Genomic DNA, 27,594 nt, shown 5'->3' on the forward strand with positions numbered 1-27,594 from the left:
ATCGTTTAGTGGTGTACTTGGCAGTGTTAGGTTAATGGTTGGACTTGATGATCTTAAATGTTTTTTCAACCTAAATGATTCTGTGATTCTGTGATCGGCTGTATATTCACATTCAGAGAGTAGTGGCTAACAGCTTAATGTGTGGATGGAGATCAGTGATGAGCGGTGTCCCGCCGGGGTCTGTACTGGGACTGGTACTGTTAAGTACCTTCATCAATGATGTAGACAGTGGGACTGAGTGCCCCATCAGCAAGTTTGTGGAGGAAACCAAGCTGAGTGGTGCAGCTGACATGCGTGAGGGATGGGATGCCATTATTAAGTGCCAGCAGATAGCTGAAAATAAGCAGTGATGTGACACTCTCCTGACATGCAGAAGATCAGACACAGCCATTTCACTGCACTCTGAGAGAGGGTGGCAGCAGTGATAAGTAGTTATAAATTATCTCTGAAACCACTTAGTCAACAGCTGATGGAAAACTGTTGCTTGTCAGTGTCTTTGACAATCTCACCCCCAGATTCTTCCTTTTCCCTTATTATTGCCATTTGTTTCTGCTCGTTTATCTTCCTTTTCTCCATCAGAGCTTCGACTCAGTCAGCTGGTTGCTCACGTACCAGTGATGGCGAGTTGGGAGGCGTGAGGGCACCAGCCTCCAGCTGCTTCCCCAAAGTCCACAAAGTGGCATTTATCAGGCTGATGTCACTCTGTTAGCAATATGACCCAGCTCTGGTAACTGCTTCTGATTAGGACATTTCTGTCAGCAAATGTCAGTCAGGAAAAGTGAGTTGATGATTTAGTAAAGGCACCCTGTCATTCCCTGTGCATTACAGTTCAGTGTTCCACTGAAGTATTTCCTGAGAAAGCATCTTTGTTTTCCTTTCAGCAAACCCCTGTGAGCTCCACTGTCGCCCAATAAATGGCCATTTTTCAGAGAAGATGCTTGATGCTGTTATTGATGGTACTCCTTGCTTTGAAGGAAGGCACAGCCGAGATATCTGTATAAATGGCATGTGTAAGGTATTGGGTATGTTTGCATGTTTCTTTCTCTACAATTTTATAAGGTTATGGGAAAATGTTTAACAATTTTTTTTGAAGACTGAGGCCAGATACTCCATTTTATTACATTTTTAATGATCATGAAAACAAGTTGATAGAAACAGTTTTCTAAGTGGACATAAGAGTAATTTCTATGCTTTTTAATGAACCCATTAGACTGAGTGCTAATTACTTTTGTACCTTTGAAGTCCTCTCTTCCTCTTCCATTATTTTAAAATATCAATTTAGGAAAATCTATTTCTTTTTGATGAAACGTTTTTACAAAGGATTATAGCATTAACATTGTAATTCGCATCACTACTCTCTGTGGTTTTATTACAAAAATACAGTTTAACATTACACATTATGTGGTTCTGAAGTGACTTGTAATAAGATCGGATGTTTGCGCTTGAAGATAGTAAAAATTATTTTAGTTTACAACAGTAAATTGAATAACGCTGTACAATGAGATAACAGGCAAACACAAAGTATATGATTCAATAATGTTCTGTTTGTTGAAGAATAAATGTAAAGTTCTCTGCATATTCTGCAGGTTCATAGTAGGTTTCCAGGATGATGTATGTGTGTGTGGCATTTGAGGGTGTGTTCTGTAAATGCTATAATACAGTCATAACATTTTTTTTAGTGAATTTCTCATAAATAAAACAAGTAATTTACTTGTAGGGGATGTATTACAACTACAGTTTATTTCTTGAAACTGGGGATTTGTGTCCTGTACCTCCCTGAGGCCTGATATTTCTTTTGCTTTTAATGTCATTTGAAACAAAAGCAGATGTGGTGTCTTATGGAAACTACATTAGCTTGTTGTAGGGAGCTTGGGATTGGATGTCCTAAGCCAATGAGTCATATAAAAATGTAGTTAGAAGGGATGTCAAGAAGTCCCTTCATCTCTTTACAAAATAATTTTCCTTTTTTGTAATTTTTCGCATTCTTCTCTTGAAGACCTAAAGTGGTGGGAACTCCACATTTTTAGTAGGCAATTGGCATATCCTCTTTGTAGACTTTCTGTATTAGTAGAATGCTTGTGTCTCAGAGAGCAGCAATAAAAGCTTTTTTTTGAAATGTTTCCTTGCGGGGTATATGTTTGTGAAAGGGAGTTACTGAGGCACTACTCAGGTTTACAAATGCAAAGATACTGTACTTGACTTCCCTGAGAACCAGGATGGGCTGACCTGGCCATGAGCAGCTCAAGCCAGCTGGAAACAAATCTATCAAAGTGTGTAGTTGATATTGCATACCATAGCAGTGCTTTTGACCTTCCCTCAGAAGAGATCAAGTGCTAACCTCAGAAGGCTGTCTTTGTGATGTTGTACTTTCATTTTCTGATTTCCAGACCAAATGGACTGGGCTCATCACAATTAATTTTAGCTTCTGTATGCATTCTGTATTGAACCTTGCCTGTGACAGCTCAAATTCATGCCTGTTTTAGAAATGGCAAAACTCAATTCATCAGAAGCAACAGATCAGAGGTGAAAGAAAAGATAATTTTAATTGCAGTTTGTAGATACTAGATATACTTTATCATAAATAGTTGTGGGGACTCGAAGCCTTTCTAAAAAATTTCCTCCAAGGTACTGGTGTTAGCATAAATACAGTTCTGTATGTGTTTCACATGTTGACGGTTGCTTCACATCTTCTGACAGATTTAATTTGAATCAGAATCATGGAGTAAACTTAATCATGAAACTGCCACAAATGAGAGCAAATGATGAGCAGATAACCCAAATAGCTCACATTTCTGAAAGACGGTGTGCATTTATCTGAAATATGTACCCAATATAACATTTGAGGAGAAGCTTTTTCAAGTATTTCTATATAATTCACTAGTATTTTAGTCCAGCTAGTTAAACACCATACATACATTACAGGTCATGGTGAATATATCTGGAAATGCATTTAATATAATGAGTCTGGTATATGAATTCTTGCACTCTGATAGCAACATGTTACTGATTATGTGAAAAAGCAATTCACAAACAGTAACGGCAGTGTCTGTTAAAGCCCTAGTCTGTTTTGCAGCACTGTGTCTCATAAAAGCACTTCATGTTTGTTCCGAGCACTAAAATAACACTTCCCTTAGGTCTGAAATTGAGTGAAAATTTCAGATGATGATATGGGTGAGGTGTTGTATGTTAGAACCACTGTCCATATTGCTCACATGTGTTTGGTATGCAGAGTAGCTCTTTTTTAACAAGAAAGTTCAGTTTTCCTAGTGAATATGTCAAAACAAGATAGGTAGACTCAAATTCAATCAAGAATTTAAAATCCTAAATTCTGTTTTTGTGGTTTGCCATGGTTTTATTCAGAGCAACAAGAGAACTTGGTCTTACCTAGATGGCTAAATGTGGATTGAGATGCCTCATTTTAGCTACCTGTGGTATACTGGGTGCTGTTCTAGCCACCTTGGCAAAGCCATAATGTGCGTCCTCAAGTGAGAAGTAAGTACGAACAGATACTAGTGCTAATTGACTTGGCCAATATATGGGTCCTAATTTTTCAGAAAAGCTGTCTATGCCTCAGTGCAATAGGAAGCCTTACCACTGAGGTGTTGGTGTGGTGTTCCTTTAGAACTTGCCTCATCAGTTCAAGGGCAAACTAGAATTATTAACTCATTTGAGGGCCTGGCATATAAAATAGATTGGTCCTCTCTCTGCTTTGTGCTTAACATGGCAGAAGAGTTCCCTAAATGTGTATAATGCCACTAAATTACTCAGTGCTGGAACCAGTGACTGCAAAGGAGAATCTCAAAGCCACATGCCTACAGTTGCAACCAGTTGTTGGGGTTTTTGTTTTGCTTTGTTTTGTTTTGTTCTGTTTTGTTTTATTTTGTTTTGTTTTTCCAGCTGCTGCTAATAAGGGGATGAAAGATGCAGTCCCTTTTGCACCTAGCCTGGCCTTCAGATATCTTCTTAGACCCACTTCTGTCATGATGTCTGACTTATAAACAGCTTTGAGTAGAGGCAGCCAACAAGATCTGTCAGTAACTGTGTCTCAAATAATCAAGATATATCATGACTAGTTTGCCATTTAACTGTATTGCTCCACACACACCTTTTGGGGTTCACTTTTTTCCCTTTATGTAGAAGATCTTTAGAGTATATACCCTATGTTCCTGTTTTGGAAATTATACATCACAAATAGACTCTTAATTCTCACTAGAGCAGCTGCTCGCTGCCCCAGTGTTAATAAGCAAAGATACTGCCACCCAAGGATGTTTGCTGAGCCCTGATACATACAAGATGGAGGAGTTTGGTTAAATATAAGTCATGGCATGATCTAAAAGTGAAAGATGATGTGGCATATGCAGTGAAAGTGTGCAGACACTGAGACTGGAGGACATGGTTCTGTGCTGTTTCTAACAGGAATTAATCTCTGGCTCAGAATTTTAGTAGGTTTAAATGACCCTCAGTCATGCAAATCTGTGAGCTGTTTTCTGTGGTGATTTGAAATCATTATGTTGAGGGACTAACATTGTATTGAAGAATAACATAGCTACATAGTACTAGGAAGAAAAGTGTCTTTTTTTTTTTCTCTTGCTGAAGAGCAGATTGTGCATCTCAGGTTTTTTGTGGTACTTCTCACTATGGTTCAATCTCCTCTTCCCACTGCTAGCCCAACAGGACATTGATTCAGCTCCATCTAGACAAATTATAAGAGAAATAGGCACATCAGGACACATTTCTCCCCATTCAAGGCAATATCGTGGCCAACAAGACATGAACATGATTTCTTTATTTGGAGACCAGTGTGGGAGGCAAATGGGAGGAAGAGCTTAAAAGTGCAACGTAGCACCTACGTAACTTTGATATTCAGGCAGTACATCCAGGCTGTACCCCTCAGTGACAGCAAGGATGTTTTGTATCTGCGCCCCCACTGCCAATCTCACAGAAAAGTCTCTCCTTCTGGAAGTGGCAAAAGGGTGGTATCTCTGGCTGTTTTCCCTTTACTCACAGAGCAGCAGGAAAGAAATTGTTTCCCCTTCCTGCAGTGCAGCCAGGTGATTCACGTCATTATTTCTGCCTCCACACTGTGTGGTGGGACCAGTAATAAAGCCAGTCTCAGGTGCATCAGAAAGGCTCTTGGTGAACGGGGAAATGGCACAGGGCTGCATGGAGCAATGCTAATTTGCACCGCACAAGCTGAGGCACAGCAGTGGATACAGTAGCACAGGGTATTTCACTGACAGAGGGTGCACAAGGATATATGTGTGCAAAAGAATCAGAGCCTAATTCCTGCTGATTTCTTTTCCTGTTTTAATAACATGCATTTAGTCTCCATATCCCTTTTAACAGGCAATTTGGCAGAAATTTGAGGCACATTATTTAAGACAGTTTTAGAAATATATGGCTATGTAGAAGAATTGGAAGAACGAGGAAAGCGAAGTGAAAGGGAAGAGGAAGCAGCTAGAAATTAATCTAATTAATGACAAAAATAATGTGAAATTCACTGGAGTGGGAAAGTAAAACATGTCCTGGAAATTAAAGTTCATGTAAATGTATTTAGAATGAATAACTGCTGAAGCTGCTTACTGTGACTCACGAGAACATACACTTTGCAGTGGACATTAACAGCCTTGTAAGGTGATGACCTGTTGCCAGATATGAAGGTCATTGCACCACCAGCAGCACCCCAGAGCTAGGGAATAAAATGAAGGCTTTATTTGCTGTGGCCTGCCAGAATTGTCTATTGTGCCTCATTCCTGGGGATCCCCATACCACACTGTGCCACATGTGTAGGTAAGGCGATGATATCTGATCATATACAAACTGTGTTTCACGTATCAGAAGAAAAACAAAATACAAGTTTCTGTGGTTGTAACTGGAAGGGACAAAGGGATTCCCTTCATGTCATAGTGATGTCAGATGTTGATACCATGAATATGTTGTTGAGGGAAATCTATGATGAAGTGGGAAGGTTCTGAGCCAATTCTGACTGGGCTGATACAGAGTACGGCCCATGCAGAGACTCAGAATTGTCACCCCTAAGGCAGGCAAGTGATGATACTGTGGTGCTGCTACTGACACTCTTGCTAGTGCGAAAATGATACAATTTGAAGACATGCCTTTTTTTTTTTTTCAGAAGTTCTAAAGAGACACTCAAAAATACTCATTATTAGTATTTTCTAATAGCAAAACACAAAATGAAGTGTTCCATTTCCAGATTTCCCTTTTCATAGTTTTAAAAAATATTTTTTATGGTAAGATGAAATCTAAAAAATCAAAATTGCAATGACAAATCTCTGTCAGCCTGAAAAATTTCCTCCCCAGCTTTCTGTTTAATAGTGAATGTCTGCATAAAATAGAATATAAACTTCAACTTGTAGGACTCCCCAGGGCAGCTGCTCTGGTCTAATAATAAACCTGATAACAATGGCTTTACTAACTGTTGTAGATGATTAACAAATGTACTCATAGTACAGCAAATATACTTCAGAATGCATATCTTTAAGAAAATAGCTACACACCTACATCTTTTAATTCTTTGGAAATGTTAAGTATAAACTATAGTGCATCCTTAGCTAACAGGTGAAGAGTCAAATCTAAACTCTTGGAGAAATAAAGAACCATCCTGCAGTTACCACAGTGGTGTCTGAGTACTGTGAGTACTTTGTGAAATAAATCCTTGATCAAATAACGATGTGCTTTGAGGCAAAAATGTAGTCACGAACCTTCTCAGCATGAGCTTATCTCTGTAACATTCTATGCTGCTCATAAATGTGGTTGTTGGGGCTGAGATTGGCCTATGTGAAAGACCTTACAAAGCTTTCTGTTTTTTGAAAGTCACCTTCTCTGAAAAGAGGTTGAAGCTGAGGCTGGTGCAAAACCTTTTGGCATGTCTGTTGTTTTTCAGAGCAGGAATCAGAAGCACTGGCCAAGTATTGGCATTAAGTGATGGATGAGTCTTTTTCTGAATCCTCTGTAAAAGTGCAAGTGACAGTTTAACATTGTTTGTAACTTGAGGCTTTTCCTTGCTTCCATTTTTACCACTTCTCTAGCTGTTCATTAAGTCGCTGGCACATAGAGGAAAAGTTCAGTGCTTCTTGAGCTAAAAAAGACAGAAATGTATTAGAGAATGAAGGAGCCATTATACTTAGATTAATCTAGTAGATGGATTTTCCTGACAGAAACTTACAGAACATTGCAGTGGATTATGTACTGAAGATAAAATAAAATCAAAATCAAAAGAGGGGATACTCAGATTTTCATACAGGGTGTTAGAGAAGCTGGCATTATCAAACACGAAAACTTCTTTTGAGAAAAATCAGCCAAGGAAAACTTTACATATTACCAGACTTATGAATGTTCATCTAAATAACAGGCCTCCAGATGTCTTAGATACCATTAACAACCATTAAGTGTTGGACATCAGGTTGTGTTCTGCAACCTTGCTACTTTTGAAAGAGAGGTGAAAAACACCCCAAAACTAAATGAAGATTTTTCTGAGGTTTGAAGAAATTAGAGCACTGAATTTTTTGTTTTGGCAAGGAGTGAATTTTGTCATGTCTCAAAATCAATAATTTTTTTTTCTCTCTGTAGCAAGCATGAACTGAAAAATCAGTCTTTACCAGAATTTTCTCTTTGACTCATTGCCCTGTGCTGGCAAGCTGGAGAAGCAGCTGTCACAGCTATAAAGCTTCACGCCTGCTGAAGAGGGTTTGTCTGCGGTAGCAGTCCTGCACTGACTGACTGCCCTGAAAAGCTGGCGCAGAGATTTCAGTTCTGTCACTGAGTTGTGCTCCTGGGAATCCGTGGTTGCTTCTGTGGCATAAGCAAGCAGACACAAACCCTAGATATGCTGGCCTTCCCTAGATGTCGAAGCTGTTTTGGTGGCACATTTTCATCTCAAGTAACTGATCACTACACTATGATTTCATTATATGGTGGTGGTTTTGTTGTTTTTTTTTTTTTTCACCTTCATATTAATACGTATGAGTTTGACTTAAATATAACAATCTGTACTCTTAGTTTGTTTATATAGGATATATACTTTTCCACAATTGATTCCCCCTTTCTTGGAAAAGTAGAGTACACTGAAGGCAGTGATACAGGATTTTGAGTATTTCACCATGGAGACCACATTTATTCTGAAAGTGTTTTTCTTTCTAGACTGTTGGCTGTGATTATGAGATAAATTCCAACGCAACTGAAGACCAGTGTGGAGTTTGCCTGGGAGATGGCTCTGCTTGTCGTACAGTGAAGATGATATTTAATCAAAGTGAAGGATTTGGTAAAATAGGTTATTTTTTTACACTCTTCAGATGATTTCTCAGTGATCACTCTTCAGTTGATTTCTCAGTTGATCACTCTTCAGTGATTTCTCTATGTAGAAAGACTTAAGCACATTTCATTGCTAACTGAGTGACTGATATGTGTAGGGAATTGTAAATGGATGTTTCACAGTGAATCATGCTCACACCAGAAAATATCTGTGGTCTGTGCTTTTGAAGTTCACCTCATCCAATAAAAATGATGTCAGAGACCAGCAATGGGAAAATGGTTTTGTTCACAATATCTGTCTTCTTTTTTGTCTCTGACAATTACTGTGGTTTTCTGTCTTGCAGTACAGATTAATGGCAGAGTGGCTAGTGAAAAGTTTGTGTAAACGTAAAGACTTCAGGCTCATAAATTCAGTATAGGTAACAAAACTGGACCGAAGCATGCAGCCAGTCACTGGCAAGGAAGATTTGAAGAGTTTTTTCTATGTTTAATGGCACAGAGAAATACAAAATCAAAGCTAATCTGTTTTGATTTAAAGCTTTCTTCAGAACTTAAGTCCAGCTGGGTTCTTGGGTTTGGTTCTGAAGCAGCATATGATCTGTCTACAAGCTGACTGAGTTGCCAGGTCAGACTGATGGAATGCCAGGAAAGAGTTTTAATAATTCAGCCTTTCACTGCATGGCAGGAGGATGAGTTTTACCTGCAGCTTTACCTCTTCATGATCAGAAATAAAAGTTTGCCTTTCCTATGGATGCAAAATGGGATTAGTGGTCCATTGTGCATGTAGGGAGAAGTGAATTTTACAGTTCTCAGTAGCAAGGGGTCAGTGCACTTAAATTTAGGAACATTAGAGAATGAGGGATTCTACAGTAGGGCTGGAGGTTATCTTACTCTGACAGTCAGAAGGTGAATTTAAGTGCATGTCACTCCCATGAGAGGCTGTATGTTAGCAGAGTCACAGGCAAACGAGAAAACTGTGGCTGTACTCTCCCTAACATGGAGGTTTATTCTAGTCCTGTTACCTCCTGACTAACTTGGCTGGGGCTGAATCAACACATGCTGTGGTCTTCTTTCATGCAACCAAGGTGCAGACAGATCTGTTACATGCTTGAACCAAGCCTCAAGATGAAGTCTGGACATAGCCATGTTGCAAATACGGATCTGAGAGACTGGAAGGTCTCCTGGATCCTCACTTAGGAAGCTGTCTCTGGACTGTGATTTTTTACCATTACCATCCACCTATTCCACGGGAAGGCCATATGCAGCCATACCTTGACTTGCAAACCTGATATGCCACTGGGGGCCTGTGCTGTTTTCCACATAATAATCTATTGGTAGCGCCTAGAGCCTGGCTTAGAGGAAAGTCGTGTCTCAGACCCATTCATTTTTAAGACAGAGAAGCTCACAGATATGACAAACTGGAGAGTGGGATGTGAGCTGTTGCGATAAGGAGAAATAGTGATATCCGATTATCATCTTATCTGCAAGACTGTGTTAACCACCTCAGTGAATTTACTCCTCTTTCACAGCAATTGGAAAACAGAAACAAGCTCTTTAGTCCAATTTATTCACATTGTATTCTCATCCATGTTTAAAAGAATATAGATTTAATTTTAGTTAAAAAAGAAAATATTAATAGCATCAATCTGAGAGCTACCATTTCACAGGTGTGTGTGGGAGCACCCACAGTATGGGTGCTACAGGATTTAATGAACACAGCATATAGGTTAGCTGACATTTTGACTGTTATTGAATCTCAGATCTCTCAATATCCTTATCAGATGAAACCATAAAACCAGCAACAATTATATAAACACCATCCACATCATTTTTAAACAAAAAATTATTATGTTGAGTGACAAACTGAAAAGCTTGCTGCTGATTAGCTTTGCTTTCAAACCCAGATAACATTGATTATGAATTAATATGAGGTTCTGGGAAATCAGGAGATAATTTAGCTATTCAAAAAAGGGAGGGCTAGGGGAAAAGGAACGTGATACATTGACCAAATAGTAACATCTATCATCAGACAGTTGAGATGCATTTAAAATCAAGTTTATGAGCAACAGCAGGTGATACAGACAAATAATTATGGAAAACCTTGAGAGGATACAGATTTTTATGTTACAACAGAAAGCAAATTATGTTTCATTTATTGGTTTTTTACTTTGTATTTTGAACAAATGTTATCCTAATTACACCTGGAAGTAAAAAAGAACACAAAAAGGACACCGAGGTTACAAAGCCAAGCTCTTAGGACGTGACATAATTAAGATTTTCCATGCTGTGTTAATTTGGCCCACTTGTGAGTATGCCTTCTAATCAAGTCTTTAGTTACACGATCACACACTGTGTTTGTAACACGTTTCCTCTACACTGAATGAATAGAAAGAACATTTGGGAGAATCATTAGACCTTGGTTACTTATAATAGACCTAGACCACTGGTTTCCTAAAATATAAATTATTCAGTAATCTTCCAGATTGTGTTATTTCCTTCACTTACGAAAAACTGAAAAATTTGAATTTCTGCAGTCAGTCTGGGAAACTTGCAAGAGGTGACTACTAGAAAATACTCCCCGCTGAAAGTTACAGGAAAAATATTTGTTGTTTAATTTGGAAGGGCCTAAAATAGACAGATCCTTTTTTTTTCTCTTGTACCATAAGTAAGATAAGACATTAGACCCAATACTTACCACTCCACAAGAGAGCTGTGAAGAAAATTCAAATGTTGATGACTTTGGGGCATTTACTTACAAGACTATGTTGTTGTACAGCATGTAAATACATCTAGTAGGTGGAGAGCGTTGATATTGAAGACTACGTAGTTTGCCCAGTGTAGGTTATCTCACTCGTGAGTGAGTGATCAAAGGTGATAAGCTTATTTCACAAGAAAGGTGAGTGGGATGTGAATCTCAGAATTTAATTCATGACCTTAGCAGTGTGCGATGAGAACTGGGAAACCACATATGTTCCAATCTTGAGGTAAACCAGCAGCTCAGGCTCTCAGGGCACTTACTTGCAGAGGTGTCATCCGTTTGATTTCTAAAGCCCAGCCAGGAGCAATAGCAAGAAAGATGTCTAGTTTCTGTTCAAATTTCCACGTGGACTTCCTTTTACAGTTTTTTTTCAATAGCAACAGCATGTCCCTGTGAGGTGTGAAGCACAGATCTTGATGTCATATATTGCCTGTGATGCAAACAAAATTCTGTAATAGGTGCTCTGGGTTCATTCTTAACACACATACCAAAAATCTCTTTTTACAGATAACTTTATACATGAAGAGCTGCTGAACTTCCTTGTGAAAGTCAGTAGTTCATAAATATCTGTTTAGCTGATCATTGTAATTTGAGGCATTTGAATGAAATATGGTTTTTTTTTTGTAGCGAGGCTATCTGTGGGAAACAGCTGGGGAGAAACTGAATTACTTAACAGAAGGTAGATGGAATTTTGTACATACCTGTACGCTGGTGGCTGATGAAAACTCCCATTGAAAACTAAAAAGACCTTTCCCACAGCAGGCTGTTAACTGACTAGAAATCCCTGTCATTTCCCATTGCAGTATGCCAAAACCCTTGGATATGGTTATGGAGATGGTGATGCTCATCTGTGGAGTAGATCTGAAAAGCATTCAGCTCCATATCACTTCTAAATGCCACAATACATGATGCTGCAAAACCTAGTTTGGAAAGACACACTATTAACTAACTGAAATACAAGCTCTGTGATAGCACCTTTGTATAATTTTTCAAGAAAAGCTGATATTTAATTTATGTGATACATAAGTAAAATGCAATAGCATTTTTGTTATTCACTTCTGTGAACCTTTCTTGTCTCTTAGGGTACGTTGATATTGGGCTAATTCCAAAAGGTGCGAGGGGAATCAAAGTCATGGAAGTTGCAGAAGCAGGAAATTTCCTTGCTGTGCGAAGCAAAGACCCAGAAAAATATTACCTGAATGGAGGCTTTATCATCCAGTGGAACGGTGAATACAAAGTGGCAGGAACGATATTTCAGTATGACAGAACAGGGGATCTAGAAAATCTGACTGCTCCAGGACCCACCAATGAATCAATATGGATTCAGGTAAATAAGAGATCACTAACAGAACCTACTGGGTTTGGATGGCAGCAGAATGTGCTCTGGCTCTGAAACGGAGGCTGAAAAAATACATATATTTATATATAAAATATTCTATTAGCATGTTGTCTTGTGAAAACCAATTGAGCTATTTTGGGGAGAAATAAACTCCTTGCTTGAGATATTTGTTCATCCTGCCTGAAAACAGATGTCCAGTGTTATACTCAGATGATTATTAAAGGTGGTTCTGATCCCATGCTGCCTCTAGGATGGAGATCCTTCCACCTGCAGTTGGTCAGTCCTTTGCCAAAACTTCCTTGGGTCTTGTGCCAGCTTAAACCAAAATGTGGCTGTGATTTGAACTAGACCCAGTTGAAAAGCAACTATTTATCACAAAAAGGAGCTGATGTCAAGACTGTGAGCAGTCAGAGCAGGGAGAGCTTACACTGCACAAGAAAATACAGCATTAGATAGATGGATTAATAGCTTATGGTAAGTGAAATGGATCCATTTAGCGTCCACTGAGGTTGCTCCCTTTTGGTTTTTTTATGTTGCTTTATATATTCTAACTTAAATGTAATCTACTTCTGTTAGTTCTGCAAAATTACTTTTAAATTATCCCTTCGTTCTCTGAATGTATCTTTTCTGGCTTGTTTGCCTCTGTATCCACCAAGCAGTTAAAAGAAGTATTAGGGATGTTACGGGAGCCACTTCCATACTTTGAGTGTATGGTGAGAAGGCACATCCAATGGGTGCTCACTGTTTACTGTCAGAAACAAGGTCAAGGCAACAATTAGGAAGAAGAGTAGTTCATGCTGAAGTCTTTTATCCCTTGATGATATTTTTCTTTTCTGCCTCTCATCAGCCAAACAGTAATTTTTTTGAGTGGCTCTTCTCAATTGGAATTTTCCTTCTTAATCCAGAAACACTGAAAAATAATATTGAGAGAGTATCTGAATAAAGTCTGTTATTTTCTGACCTACTGGTTATTTTCTAACAGCTATTTCTTATGGATAGGGAAATTAGAATTTATAATGGTGATAGGTAATAGCTCGTAATCAGCAGCACATTTGACAGTGCCTTGGATGGACTTTCCATTATCTTTTCTTACAGTCAATAGGATAACAATTGTGCTGACCCACTGACTCCCACCTGTGCTCACAGAAGTGCATGGCAAGCAACTGTGTCTTAAAAAGATAGACATGCATTCCTGTCAGTGCACAAATGGAAGTTTTGTTGGTCTGCTTCTCTGAACTGACAGTGGGCTCCAAAATGGGCTGCTTTAAACCTTCCTGGTTCTTCTGTTTTCACACTTTGAAAGCTTTGGGCCAGTAAACTATTAAAATTGTAAGAACTTAAATAAATTACACTATTTTTCCAGCTACTTTTTCAAGAAACTAACCCTGGAATCAAGTATGAATATACTGTACGTAAAGAAGAAAGTCATGAGAATGAGATTGGAGAGCCAGAATATTTTTGGCAGTATGGAGACTGGACAGTCTGCAGTGTTACCTGTGGAAGAGGTAATTACTCATGTCCTTTTTCTATTACTGTTTCTCTTCATTACTGGCAAATCTCATCTTTTAAGTTATCCAGACAGCACTCTCAAAGAGGTAATGTCCTTTAATCTACATTTCATAGGAAAGCAGATCACATGGTTATTATGAAGTATTTTGGTATTAAAATAAAATATTATTAAATAATTTCAAGCAAATAGATTTCCATAACACCTGCCCTGAAATTCTCAACCTCTGTGAACTGAAGAACTATAGTTATATTTTCCTCATAATTTCTTGTCAATATTTTTCACAGTAACCCTGCTTCCCAGCAAACTGATTTGCCACCTACTCCTGTTTCCCTATTGAGTCTTTCCAATATAATAACTACAAAAAATATTCTTCATTTCTGTCCTGCCCTGATAAGCAACAATGCTTTCTGTGCATTGCTCAATAATTACTGTATTTAAATCAGTCTTGAGAATTTATATATCTTTGCCACTCTCAGTACAATGGTTTCAGAGTAGCTGCAGTTATGTTGTAGTTCTGCACATTATATCAGACCAGACAAGCAGAATGACAACCGCGAAGGAGGATCTAACAACAGGTCTGGAAGTTTGCCTTTGGTAATGCACAGAAAATGCTGGCGGGAAAACTTTCTTTAAAGTACTTAACACATCAATGAGATGAAGATAATGCTAGCTGTAAACTGATAATGATAAAAGGACTGAAGGTTTCTTTACAAAAGTAAAGGTTTTTAAGCCATTCTTTGTGAGAATAATTTTTAAAATATGAGAAAAATATTATGTGTGAAAGACCGTCTGCACTTGGGGGAAGAGATTGCAGCCTTCTGTCTGAATTAGTCCTAGTTTGACTGTGCAGAAGAAGAGTCCTGGAAATCTGATGGGAACCTTGTTCGTTGACTGTCTGTAAGAAAACTCTACAGAACAGTAGAAGATCACTGTTACAGACACTGGACAAAACATGAAATAAGCCTTTTTTCTTTCTAATACTAGGGTTTGTATTTGGGTTTTGTTTGTTTTTGTTTTGTTTTGTTTTTGTTTGTTTGTTTGTTTGTTTTTTAATAATTATTGCTTTTTTAAACTACTTTTCAGAAAGAAAAAGACAAACCAATGCTGTAAAAACTTCAGTGGGGAGTCTAGAAGCAGCAATGATTACAGGAGTAATGATTTTTAAATCTTTCCTGCAAGGAAATAAAACTAAAATAGTGCATTTTCAGTGATTTGGACAAAGGGCATTGGCATTAACTTTAGAAAATTAAAAGAAATTTAGAAGAATAATGTAAATTACCCCACTCCAAAAACATTCATATATTATAAAAAAAATATTTGGATATATATAAAGGCCAATTTAGAGATGTGTGCCCATCCATCCGTATACATATATATATATGTTTGTGTAAATATCTCTCTGGCTTTTTCTTTTTTTTTGACTTCTCAGTCTCTCAGCACAAAACACCATGTAAATTCTGGTTAACCAAAAAAAAAGATACCTAAAACAAGTGTTTTGCTTAATTGCGTTCTGTATGTTCTAGCTCCGTTACCTAGTTGTGATTAATGTTCAGTGTAACAATTGGGATGATAACAAGGAGAGAGAAAAAAGCATTATTAGACTGTTTATTATGATGTTTTGCTTTGCTTTGTTTTGTTTTTTTGACATCAGCCACAGTTTTCCCAGAACTGTTTCTTACTAAGTAAATTATAACCCTGTGTACTACCTTCTGGCTAAAGAACTGTGTGACTTGGCTTTGATTTCTAACTGCCACATAGCTTATTTAAATAGAGTAATGTAGGATATGTGGGGTATTTTTCAGTTTTTATTTAATAAGTGGCTTCCCTTGTTTACTGCTCTAGGGCTTTTAGTAAATATTTCATGTGGTCATTGGCTTTTTCTTTGGATAAGTAAAAATTATATGTTTCAGGCAAGATTGTGGACTTGTTGACGTGAGTCTGCAGGGGAATCAAAAGGTGCATCACAGTTCAAAAAAGCATAGAAATCTTCCCAGTTCTCTGCATTCCTTCACGGACAGGAGGAAAGGAATGAACAGACCCTTTTCTCCTTTTTGTTTTAGATACATACATTTTATAAAGTAACTGAACATGTCTAAAAGAGGATGTTACCTGCTAATATCTGATGCAGTCAGGGTTCTGCTGCTTACTCCCTGTGCAGAAGAAAAGGGAAGACCTGGGCACAGAGCTTCAGTGCACCACCTGGACCAGTGGAGCTCTGCTTATCTGCAGTTTTCTCCAGATACTCCGTGCTTAATCTGGCTGTGCTCTGGGCTGTCTGAATGTGGACCAGACAAGCTGTTGTCATGTTAGCTCTGCACTGAGTCAAAGCCCTCCTAAGCGCCACACTGGTGCTGTAATAGAGCAGGTTTATGCCCAGATGAGCAGAGTACAATCACATCAGAAAAACAAGCAAACCAACAAACAAAAACCAAAAATAACAACAACAACAAAAACCCCACACTGAAACCTGGAGCTCAGCTGCATAAAAAAAAGAGTGTAGTAGTAAAGAAGGTTTATTTGGTAAAAGTTAAATCTCCATGATTATGGAAATTTGGAAACTCTTGAGTCTTGCTACATTTAGCAGGGAGTGGGCATAGTAGTAGTTGTTGACCTAGAACCAGAAAGTCTTACATGGTTGCGCATGGTTTGAGCACCTTGAATTCAGTTCAGGACCAGGAAACAGAATTAAGGCAGAACTGAATGTTCCTAGTGTTGCTGGATTAAGCAACACCCTTCTCTGACTTCCACGGGACTTCCTTCTGGCTTTAAATTATGAAATTGATTTTATCTTAACGTACCTTCTGTTTAGATTCACAATATATTGCCCTTGGCAGTAACAGACCTGTTGTGCCAAATCACAGGTATATGAAGAGTTTTGAAAGGTTTCTAAGATAAAATGCATTGAAGTAGGCAAGAAGATAATCTTCTACTGTCAGTAAGCTGCGTGATAAGTCTTACTGAAGGAAAGCCTACAATGGGAGTCAAGGAGATAAGAAAAATTGCAATTACTTAGGCCAAATGTGGGAGTAAAATAACCTTTAAGGACTTCTGAGGTCATCACTTTGTAAATAATAACCGATTAGTTTTTCAGTGTAAAAGGAAGGGCCAAGAAAGGTAGGCATTCGAACTCACTTTGACAGCCATAGTCAGTGGGATAAATTGATCCTTAATTAGAGTTTTGTTCTCTTGGCAAACCTAGACCCATCTAAAGATTCAGCCCAGGGTCTCTCATCATGACTGCTCAATGTGACAGCAGTAAATCCAAGGGCACTTTGGCTTTTTGTAACCATGGAGAGCAGAGCAATGCAAATAAATGCTTTCTGGAGTCAAGAGATCAAAGCTGAGTTAAGGAGTGAGAAATGGAGCTACAGGCACGGGAATGGGCTGGTGCAGGAAAGCCTCATCTGTCCTAAGAGAAAAAATACGGGTTTAGCCCCATGACAGATCTCCTCATCCAAGGGAAATGTAGCTGGAAAAATTCCCAGTGATGAATAATATAGTCTCTTTGTAGACTGACGCTGTCCATTCTCAGAATTAACCCAAAAGATTCTTGGCCTCAAGGCAGCATCACGCTGTGTGCTTCCCTAACTTCACTGCAACTGAGAAAGAGAAGATGCAAATGTGCTCGTGTTTTCCTTTATTTCCTTTATGTGGCCCTGTCTTTTGTAGTTTCAAAGAGTGGGTCTGGTCAGCCTACAATAACACCATTTCACAGAATCACAGAATGTTAGGGATTGGAAGGAACCTCAAAGACCATCTAGTCCAACCCCCCTGCTGGAGCAGGAACTTAGATGAGGCTACACAGGAATGTGTCCAGGCGGGTTTTGAATGTCTCCAGACAAGGAGACTCCACAACCCCCCTGGACAGCCTGTTCCAGTGTTCTGTCACCCTCACTGAGAAGAAGTTTCTTCTCAAATTTAAGTGGAACCTCCTGTGTTCCAGTTTAAACCCATTACCCCTTGTCCTGCCATTGGCTGTCACCAAGAAGAGCCTGGCTCCATCTTTGTGACACTCACTCTTTATATATTTGTAAACATTAATAAGGTCACCCCTCAGTCTCCTCCAAACTAAAGAGACCCAGCTCCCTCAGCCTTTCCTCGTAAGGGAGATGCTCCACTCCCTTAATCATCTTTGTTGCCCTACTCTGGACTCTCTCCAGCAGTTCCCTGTCCTTCTGGAACTGAGGGGCCCAGAACTGGACACAATATTCCATATGGGGTCTCACCAAGGTGGAGTAGAGGGGAAGGAGAACTTCTCTGGACCTACTAACCACCCCCTTCTAATACACCCCAGGATGCCCTTGGCCTTCTTGGCCACAAGGGCCCAGTGCTGGCTCATGGTCATCCTACTGTCCACCAGGACCCCCAGGTCCTTCTCCCCTAAACTGCTCTCTAATGGATCATTCCCCAACTTATACTGGAACCCGGGGTTGTTCCTGCTTAGATGCAATACTCTACATTTGCCCTTGTTATATTTCATTACATTTTTCCCTGCCCAACTCTCCAGCCTGTCCAGGTCCAGCCTTCTGGCGTATCAGCCACTCCTCCCAGCTTGGTGTCATCAGAAAACTTGCTGACAGTGCACTCTATTCCCTCATCCAAGTCATTGATGAATATATTGAATAATACTGGCCCCAGTACTGACTCTTGAAGCCATTAGATACAGGCCTCCAACTAGACTCTGCCCCATTGACCACAACTCTCTGGCTTCTTCTCTTCAGCCAGTTCCCAGTCCACCTCACTACTCGATCATCCAGACCACACTTCCTTCAGTTTAGCTGTAAGGATGCTGTGGGAGACTGTGTCAAAGGCTTTCTAAAGTCAAGGTAGACCACATCCACAGTTCTGCCATCATCTATTCATGTCGTTATGTCCTCATAAAAGGTGATGATATTGGTCAAGCATGACTTCCCCTTAGTGAAGCCATGTTGACTGCTGCTAATGACCCTCTTATCCTTGATATGCCTTGAGATGGAACCAAGGATAAGTTGTTTAATCACTTTCCTAGGGATGGAGGTGAGGCTGACCAGTCTATAGTTACCAGGATCCTCCTTCTTGTCCTTTTTGAGGACTGGAGTGACATTTGCTTTCCTCCAGTCCTCAGGCACCTCTCCTGTTTCCCAAGACTTGTCAAAGATGATGGAGAGTGGTCTAGCAATGACCTCAGCCAGCTCCCTCAGCACCCGTGGGTGTATTTCATCTGGACCCATGGATTTGTGGATGTCCAAATTGCCTAGTTGTTCCCTAACACAGTCCTCATCAACTAAGGCAAACTCCTCCATCATCCTGACTTCCTCTGGGGCCCCAGGGGTACAGGGTTCCTCAAGACAGCCTCCGGCAGAGTAGACAGAGACAAAGAAGACATTCAGTAACTCTGCCTTCTCTGTATCTTTTGTCACCAGGGCACCCACCCCATTTATCAGCGGGCCTACGTTGCCTCTGGTGTTAGTTTTATCTGCCGCGTATTTGAAAAAGCTCTTTCTGTTGTCCCTGACTCTTCTTGCCAGGTTTAATTCTAAGGAGGCTTTAGCTTTCCTAGTTGCCTCCCTTCATCCTCTGACAACAGCCTTATATTCTTCCCAAGTGGCCAGCCCCTCCTTCCATGTTCTATAAACTCTCTTCTTCCACATGAGCTTACCTAGCAATTTCCTATTTAACCACGCAGGTCTCCCTGCTTTGAGTTCCTACGTGTCAGGATGCTCTGATCTTGAGCTTGGTACAAGCAGTTCCTGAACACTAACCAACTATCTTGGGCCCCTTTACCTACAAGCAGCCTTACCCATGGGATTTCCCCCAGCAATTGCTTCAAGAGGCCAAAGTTAGCCCTGCTAAAGTCCAGGATTGCAATTCTACTTGCTATTCTGTTCCTGTCACACAAGATCCTGAACTCCACCATTTCATGGTCACTGCAGCCAAGGCAGCCCTCAACCTTTACTGCTTCAACCAGACCCTCCTTGTTAGTGAGGATGAGGTACAGCAGTGCACCTCTCCTGGTCTGCTCCTCCACCATTTGCATCAGAAAGTTCTCATCAATGCACTGGAGGAACCTCCTGGACTGTGGCTGGCTGGCTGAATGGTCCTTCCAGCAAACATCAGGGAAGTTAAAATCCCCCACAACAACCAGGGCCTGAGACTGTGGGGCTGCTCTCAGCTGCCCATAGAAGGCCTCAACAACTTCCTCAGCCTGATCTGGTGGTCTGTAATAGACACCCACCTGGCATCATCCCTGCCAGCCTGCTCCTTAATTCTCACCCACAGACTCTCAACTCGCTCCTCATCTGCCCCTGGACAGTACTCGCTACATTGTAGTTCCTCTCTCAGGTAAAGAGTGACTCCACCACCATGCCTGGCCGGCCTGTCTTTCCTGAGAAGGACATAGCCATCCATGACCACATTCCAGTCATGTGAGGTGTCTCACCATGTCTCTGTAATTGCCACCAGGTCATAATCTCCTGCCTGAACACAGCCTTCTAACTGCTGCTTATTCCCCATTCTGCGTGCATTGGTGTGCAGGCATTTCAGGGAGCGAGCTGAGCACACTGATTTCACCCTAGGGGGATGGGGGGCCTCCCAGGCTTCATCAACTTTAGAGTGCTGCCCCACGGATGCAAGCTCAGCTACAACCCCGTCCCCCTTCAAGTCTAGTTTAAAGCTCTCCAAATGAGCCCTGCTAATTCCTGTCCGAGCCTCCTTTTGCCCCTGTAAGATAAACCTTTCCTGCGTATCACTGTTTGGACTAGTGTTTTATAAAACCAGCCCTTATCAAAGAATCCAAAGCCCTCCCTGTACCACCAGTCTTGTAGCTAATTGTTTATGGACTGAATTTTTCTATTCCATCCCATGTCATCACTCAAAACTGGAAGGAGGGAAAAGAAAATCACTTGTCCCCCAGACTCGTTTACCATCCATCCCAAGGCCTTGAAATCGTTCTTCATTCCCCTCAGACTATGGGATGCAGCTTCCTCCCCACCTGTCTGGAAGATCAGCAGTGGGTAGTAGTCTGTTGGGTGCACCAGGCTGGGGAGCATCCTGGTGATGTCCCTGATCTGGGCTCCAGGTAGATTACGTACTTCCCCACGATGAGGGTCAGACCTGTATATTGGGCCCTCTGTCTCTCTGAGGGACAGGGAAAAAATACTGTCTTTAAACATCAGTGTTTTCTGTAGCAAACATATGTAACACTGAATGCAGGAAAAAGGAGAACACATTGCAATACCTGATATCTATTTGCAGTGTAGAAAATAATGCAGGTATTATTTTGCAATCCATTTCCTGACAAAAGAATTCTGAAAGAAGTAATATATGGTAAGAATCATAAGCTTTGCCCTGTCCTTACTGCAGTGCAGTTTGAATCTCTGGCTGCCATTTGCTTCATGCAGAAAGGAATTGCTTTGCAGTCATGATATGTGCACACCAGATAGTGTCTTACAAACTTTTGCACTTTCTGGCCAAGAGCCGGTCCCTCCAGAGCCTAAGGTAAAGACAACATGTAAAGCGCTTAAGCTTTTTGTAGGAGGATTAATTTAAATGCCACATTGAGGTTTTTCTTCTAGACCAGCTACCCATTCTTTCTTTAAATAATGATCAATTTGAAATTACAAGTGTAAATCCTTCATCTTTGTTTAAAGGCTTCAATTGTGTTTCTTAAAACTACCTTTGAGTGGCATTGAACACAAGAAGCGAAGCGCAACACAGCAGCAACTAAGGAAGAATATTAGGCAGCTTCAACAATTTACTTCCCCATAGATAACATCAGTAATTGGCAAATTTTCAAAGCTTTGCAAAAGGACTTAACTGTAAGATTTGTTTTCGGGGTTAATTGTTATGTGCCCTCTAAATCTTTCACAAGTGTTATCAGGGCTACTGCAAAATTACCTCCAGGTGTTCCTGAACTGAAATGTAGAACTAAACTTGTCGCATGGATTTTAAAAAACAGAGGTCATTGTATTTTCCTTTGCTATTGTGAGTCTAAGTTTTATAACACCAAGAATGTAAAGGCTCAGACTTGTATTCTGCATATAGCTTGTACGTGCAATGAATGTAATTCGTTCATTCAAATACCAAAGTGAACTCCTTGCAGAATACCTGATGTGATGCGTGACTGTGACAATTACACATTCAAAATAGTTTTGCAATCAAATATGCGCTTTTGCATACGCATTTTGTATGTTTGCTTCTGGTCCTTCATTTCTGTTGTTATCAGCCTTAATTTGGCCCAAACTAAGGGCTATTCAGCCACCAGAATTCTAATTGCTGTTTCAAGAACCTTCCACAGCCAAATGATTTTTAAACTGGCACCTTGTTTTGCAAGCTAAGTGAGAAATCAGAAGCTGAATGGGTCAACTTTCTATCTAGAAAGTCCTGCATTGGTGGTGAAGTGGCAGAGGGAGGTAGAAGCAATCTCTGAGTAGATTTTGTGAAATGAACACTGTTCTTTTATCTGATCGTTGTCATTCTTGTTTGATTTTTTTGTTTGTTTGGGTTTGATTTTTGTTATGTTTTGTTGTTGATGTTTTGTGGGATCTTGTTTTGTTTTGTTTTTCCAGAAATATTCATAGGTTTTTTTTTTCAGAGCTGAGATGGTTAACTTCTGTGTAAAGAAACATGGGTGTGAGAACGGCTGCTTCAGCTAACTTAATATTATACTTGCAAGTGAGTCTTACCACAAGGGAGACAGTGAAGTGATGGTAGTGATACCTAATGTGCAATGAGTGCTGAGGTGAGCAGAAAGGAAGGGCATGTTACCCCTCCAGAGGAAAAAGCAAGATCTTTGCAGTGGGGTTATGACCACAGAGGCAATGTCCTGATGAATACAGCCAACATCTTGGTGCATGCAAAACAGTTGTCAGTGTGGACCAGCTAGCACTGAGGTCAGAGAGAAGTAAGAAGTGAAGTGAGGAAAACAGCAGCCCTTGCAGACCCTTATAGAAACAGTGTTTAGTTTTCCAATTTTGCTGAGTTTTTAAGTATACTTAGAATCTTTAATCTGTGACTTAAATAGAATATTATGCATATAAGTTATGTAACTGTAAATGTTTGATAGGGCAGGGTCAGTGTGCAGTCAGTGTGTAGTTTTCTACTCCTGCTGTGTTTTCCAGTTCAAGTTGTTCAAGCTGAAAAAAGACCTGTATTTCGTTATGTCATATATATATAGCTACATATAGATATGCAAATAGATATATGCATGTTGGATTCCTTCCAAATTTGGAACTGAACTGTACGTAGTCATGATGAAAAAACTGTGCATTCATGGCTTCTTTAAATATATACATCCATCACAGAACTTTCCAGATTTTGTAACTACAGGAGGACTTCATATAATTTCCATAAGAAAAATTGTTTGTGTGAATAACTTAGTTTATTGATGCCAGCAATCAGCAAATGTTTTATGAGAAGACACAGCCACAAAACAAAACTGTTGCAAAGGTTTATGGTGGTTTTAAAGTGAATTACAGCAGCTGAAATGACACTAAAAATTATCAAAGCAAAAATGTTCTATGATTTTCATTTGTAACAGCAACATATGATTTTGAAAGGGACAGAAATCTATTTCTGTGATCTGCTTTGTTGGCAACTAGCAGGAGGGTTGCTAACTATCACAGTTACATCTTTCATAGCGTAGAACAGAGCATGGCTCCCTGGGAGCCATTCTGCTGCCTGAAGTCCCCAGGGAACAGGGGAGCCACGTCCACCACGCTACAGAGTCATGCAGCTCCTTCCACACCATGTGCCCTGGAACTTGAATGTCTCAGCAAAGAGTATTAGTGGGAGCACAGGGCTGCAGTCCCGTAATTCTCCTTTCTAATAGAAACAAATCCTTTTTCTAGAAAAATAACCTTCATGTATGACTGGAGCAGACTCAGTTATCAAATCCTGTGGTCTTCTTGGTGATTGTCTTATTTATCTCAGTCACAAGTCTGAAAAGTACTCTGAAGGCTATAGCATTTCCTCATAGTGTCACAGACCCGGTATCTTAAAGTGCTGTAAGAATGAGACAGAGGCTGGCATCTGCTTCTATGGAACGACCAAAATATCATAGAATCACAGAATGCTAGGGATTGGAAGGGTCTTCGACAGATCATCTAGTCCAATCCCCCTGCCGGAGCAGGAACACCTAGATGAGGCTACACAGGAACGTGCCCAGGTGGGTTTTGAATGTCTTCAGAGTAGGAGACTCCACAACCTTCCTGGGCAGCCTGTTCCAGGGCTCTGTTACCCTCACTGAGAAGAAGTTTCTTCTCAAGTTTAAGTGGAACCTCTTATGTTCCAGTTTAAACTCATTACCCCTTGTCCTACCATTGTTTGTCACCGAGAAGAGCCTGGCTCCATCCTCGTGACACTCACCCTTTGAATATGTATAAACATTAATAAGGTCACCCCTCAGTCTCCTCCAAACTAAAGAGACCCAGCTCCCTCAGCCTTTCCTCGTAAGGGAGATGCTCCACTCCCTTAATCATCTTTGTTGCCCTGCACTGGACTCTCTCCAGCAGTTCCCTGTCCTTCTTGAACTGAGGAGCCCACAACTGGATACAATATTCCAGGTGTGGTCTCACAAGGGCAGAGTAGAGAGGAAGGAGAACCTCTGTCAACCTACTAACCACCCCGCTTCTAATACACCTCAGGATGCCCTTGGCCCTCTTGGACACAAGGGCACACTGCTGGCTCATGGTCATCCTACTGTCCACCAGGACCCACAGGTCCCTTTCCCCTACACTGCTCTCTAATGGATCATTCCCCAACTTATACTGGAACCTGGGGTTGTTCTTGCCCAGATGCAATACTCTACATTTGCCCTTGTTATATTTCATTACATTTTCCCTGCCCAACTCTCCAGCCTGTCCAAGTCTCTGGACAGCAGCACAGCCTTCTGGTGTGTCGGCTGCTCCTCCCAGCTTGGTGTTATCAGCAAACTTGTTGACAGTGCACTCTATTCCTTCATCCAAGTCATTGGTGAATATATTGAACAGTACTGGCCCCAGCACTGACCCCTGAGGCACTCCACTAGGTATAGGCCTCCAACCGGACTCTGCCCCATTGACCGCAACTCTCTGGCTTCTTTCCTTCAGCCAGTTCACAGTCCACCTCACTACCTGATCGTCCAGACCATGCTTCCTCAGTTTAGCTGTGAGGATGCTGTGGGAGACTGTGTCAAATGCTTTACTGAAGTCAAGGTAGACCACATCCACCTCCCTGCCACTATCTATCCACCTCGTTATATCTTCATAAAAGGCTATGAGGTTGGTCAAGCATGACTTCTCCTTGGTGAAGACATGTTGACTGCCCCTAATGACCCTCTCATCCTTGATATGTCTTGAGATGGCACCAAGGATAAGTCATTCCATTACTTTCCCAAGGATGGAGGTGAAGCTGACTGGTCTATAGTTACCCAGGTCTTCCTTCTTGCCCTTTTTGAAGACTGGAGTGACATTTGCTTTCCTCCATTCCTCGGGCACCTCTCCCGTTTCCCAAGACTTGGCAAAGATGATAGAGAGTGGTCTAGCAATGTCCTCAGCCAGCTCCCTCAGCACCCGCAGATGCATCCCATGGATTTGTGGATGTTCAGATTGCCTAATTGTTCCTTAATCCAGTCCTCATCAACTAAGGCAAATTCTTGCATAGAAAGTTTTTAATTTCCTTATGTTTTGAAGGCCATTTTCAGTAATATCTGTTTGCAGCCTTCCCCTTCACACATTAAGTCCATGCTCAGTTTTCCCACCCAAATTACCTCTGTTGCTAGCTTTGGATTTCCTACTATTAGAGTTGGCATTTTTAAAATAAATTTATTTTTATAAGTAGGTTGTTAAATTTTTGAGAGGGAAAAAATAGAATGCCATGAAATTACTTAAAGTGAGATAGCCATGATGTTAGCATGGGAAATTAGGAAATATGTCTTAATTGCCATATATGAGGTCATTCCTGCATAGAGGAACGTAAGTATATGTTGTATAGAGGGACAGTTTCATATTTCGCAAGTATTATCTATGGATTACTGTTATTATTTTCCATATAGTTTCCCACACTGGTTATTAGGAGGTCTGAGGTCAAGGAGAAGCTTGATTCCAAAACATGCAGCAAAATAGCCCAACACTTAGCCCTGACATGATAGTAACTGTGCTATTAGGCACTTTGCTTCCCAGGAGAAGGCTAAAAGTCAGAGGTACAGTGAACTGCCATCTGCATATTGATTGCTGTGAATTAATAGCACAGTTAATTTAACGGAGTTAATAAACAAGGCTTCTTCAGTATTTATTAGTCCTCAGGATTTGTTTGGGTGTAATGCTACTATTCTAATCCCTCTTATTAGTCTAGCTACAAACATTCAAATTTTAATATTGCAATAATTTTTGTATACTGGGTTTACAGCACAGGATCTACCTCAAACTATTGCAAAACTGTGGAAGGCAGGCCCCTGAAACCTGGCTTTCTTTAGATTAACACTAAGGTAATGAAGTATTTTGGTTCATGTTGCTTTCTGTAAATGAGTGAAATTTTCTGTAGGTTTAACTGTTAGGAAATAACCCAGTTTTTATGCATGGGATGTCTCTATCTCTTGTCTTTACCATGCTTTGCCTTTTTTGATAAGTGCTGTGTATTATTTAGAAAGCAGAAGATTTTCTCCTATCATATTATGGTATCATCATTTTTGGTCAAGATTTGTACCGAAACTTCTTAAAAGTGGATTTCAGCATTAGGAATCACAGAGTTATAGTTCTGCTCGATACACTCCAGTTTGTATTGTGCTTACACAGCCTTCCCAGAAGCACGAAGAAAAGATTAGCAAGAATACTCTTGCTGTGAATAGCCTGATGCTGCTGTGTTGCCTCTTATCTGTGAGTAAACCAAGAACCATTCACAGCCCTTTTAACCTGCTTCAGAGCCTGCAGAAGCCATTTCTGAGGGTGAAAACAACTGAGATTAAAGATAGTGCTTTTTAATATGTTGCTTGATCTGTCTAATCCAAAACAGCTCTGCATAACACCTTTGCAGCTTGATTAAGGGGTGCTGAGCCAGCAGTGTGCAAGGTGGTCAATAAGGTCAGCAGCATCCTGGCTTGTATCAAGAATAGTGTGGCCAGCAGAACCAGGTCAGTGATCGTCCCCCTGTACTCGGCACTGGTGAGGCCCCACCTTGAATCCTGCATTCAGTTTTGGGCCTCTCACTACAGGAAAGACGTTGAGGTGATGGAGGGAGTTCAGAGAAGGGCGATGAGGCTGGTGAAGGGCCTGGAGCACAAGTCTGATGAGAAGAAGCTGAGGGAACTGCGGCAGTTCAGCCTGGAGAAAAGGAGACTGAGGGGAGACCTTATCACTGTCTACAACTACCTGAAAGGAGGTTGTATCATGGAGGGTGTTGGTCTCTTCTCCCAAGTAACAAGAGATAGGATGAGAAGAAATAGCCTCAAGTTGTGCCAGGGAAGGTTTAAAGTGAATATTAGGGAAAATTTATTCATGGAAAGGGTTGTCAGTCATTGGAACAGGCTGCCCAGGGAAGTGGTGGAGTCACCATCCCTGGAGGTGTTTAAAAGATGTGTAGGGCTGGTTCTTAGGGACATATTTAGTTTAGTACCAGTGTTAGGTTAATGTTTGGACTCTATGACGTTGAGGGTTTCTACCAACCAGAAGAATCCTACGTTTTCATTCAGATGTTCAGCAGAACTGACTTTCACAGCTGTTACTGTATTCTGGGATATGGAGTATGACCAGTTTGAATTCCCCA

The 27,594-nt window shown here is 40.5% G+C and overlaps 1 protein-coding gene across 1 annotated transcript in view; it reads left to right on the forward strand.

Annotated features, from left to right (window-relative positions):
* The window catches only part of ADAMTS12 (ADAM metallopeptidase with thrombospondin type 1 motif 12), a gene marked incomplete at both ends in the record, with an annotated part of 180,521 nt that overhangs the window by 124,667 nt on the left and 28,260 nt on the right, over window positions 1-27,594 (forward strand). Inside the window, 4 exons of the mRNA XM_080363013.1 lie at window positions 882-1,015; window positions 8,161-8,281; window positions 12,112-12,356; window positions 13,732-13,873. Of these exons, the coding sequence (XP_080219139.1) occupies window positions 882-1,015; window positions 8,161-8,281; window positions 12,112-12,356; window positions 13,732-13,873 (642 nt within the window). The remainder of the gene's footprint in view (window positions 1-881; window positions 1,016-8,160; window positions 8,282-12,111; window positions 12,357-13,731; window positions 13,874-27,594) is intronic.

This window comes from Nesoenas mayeri (assembly GCF_963082525.1).
Source record: "Nesoenas mayeri genome assembly, chromosome: Z".
NCBI classification, from domain to species: domain Eukaryota; kingdom Metazoa; phylum Chordata; class Aves; order Columbiformes; family Columbidae; genus Nesoenas; species Nesoenas mayeri.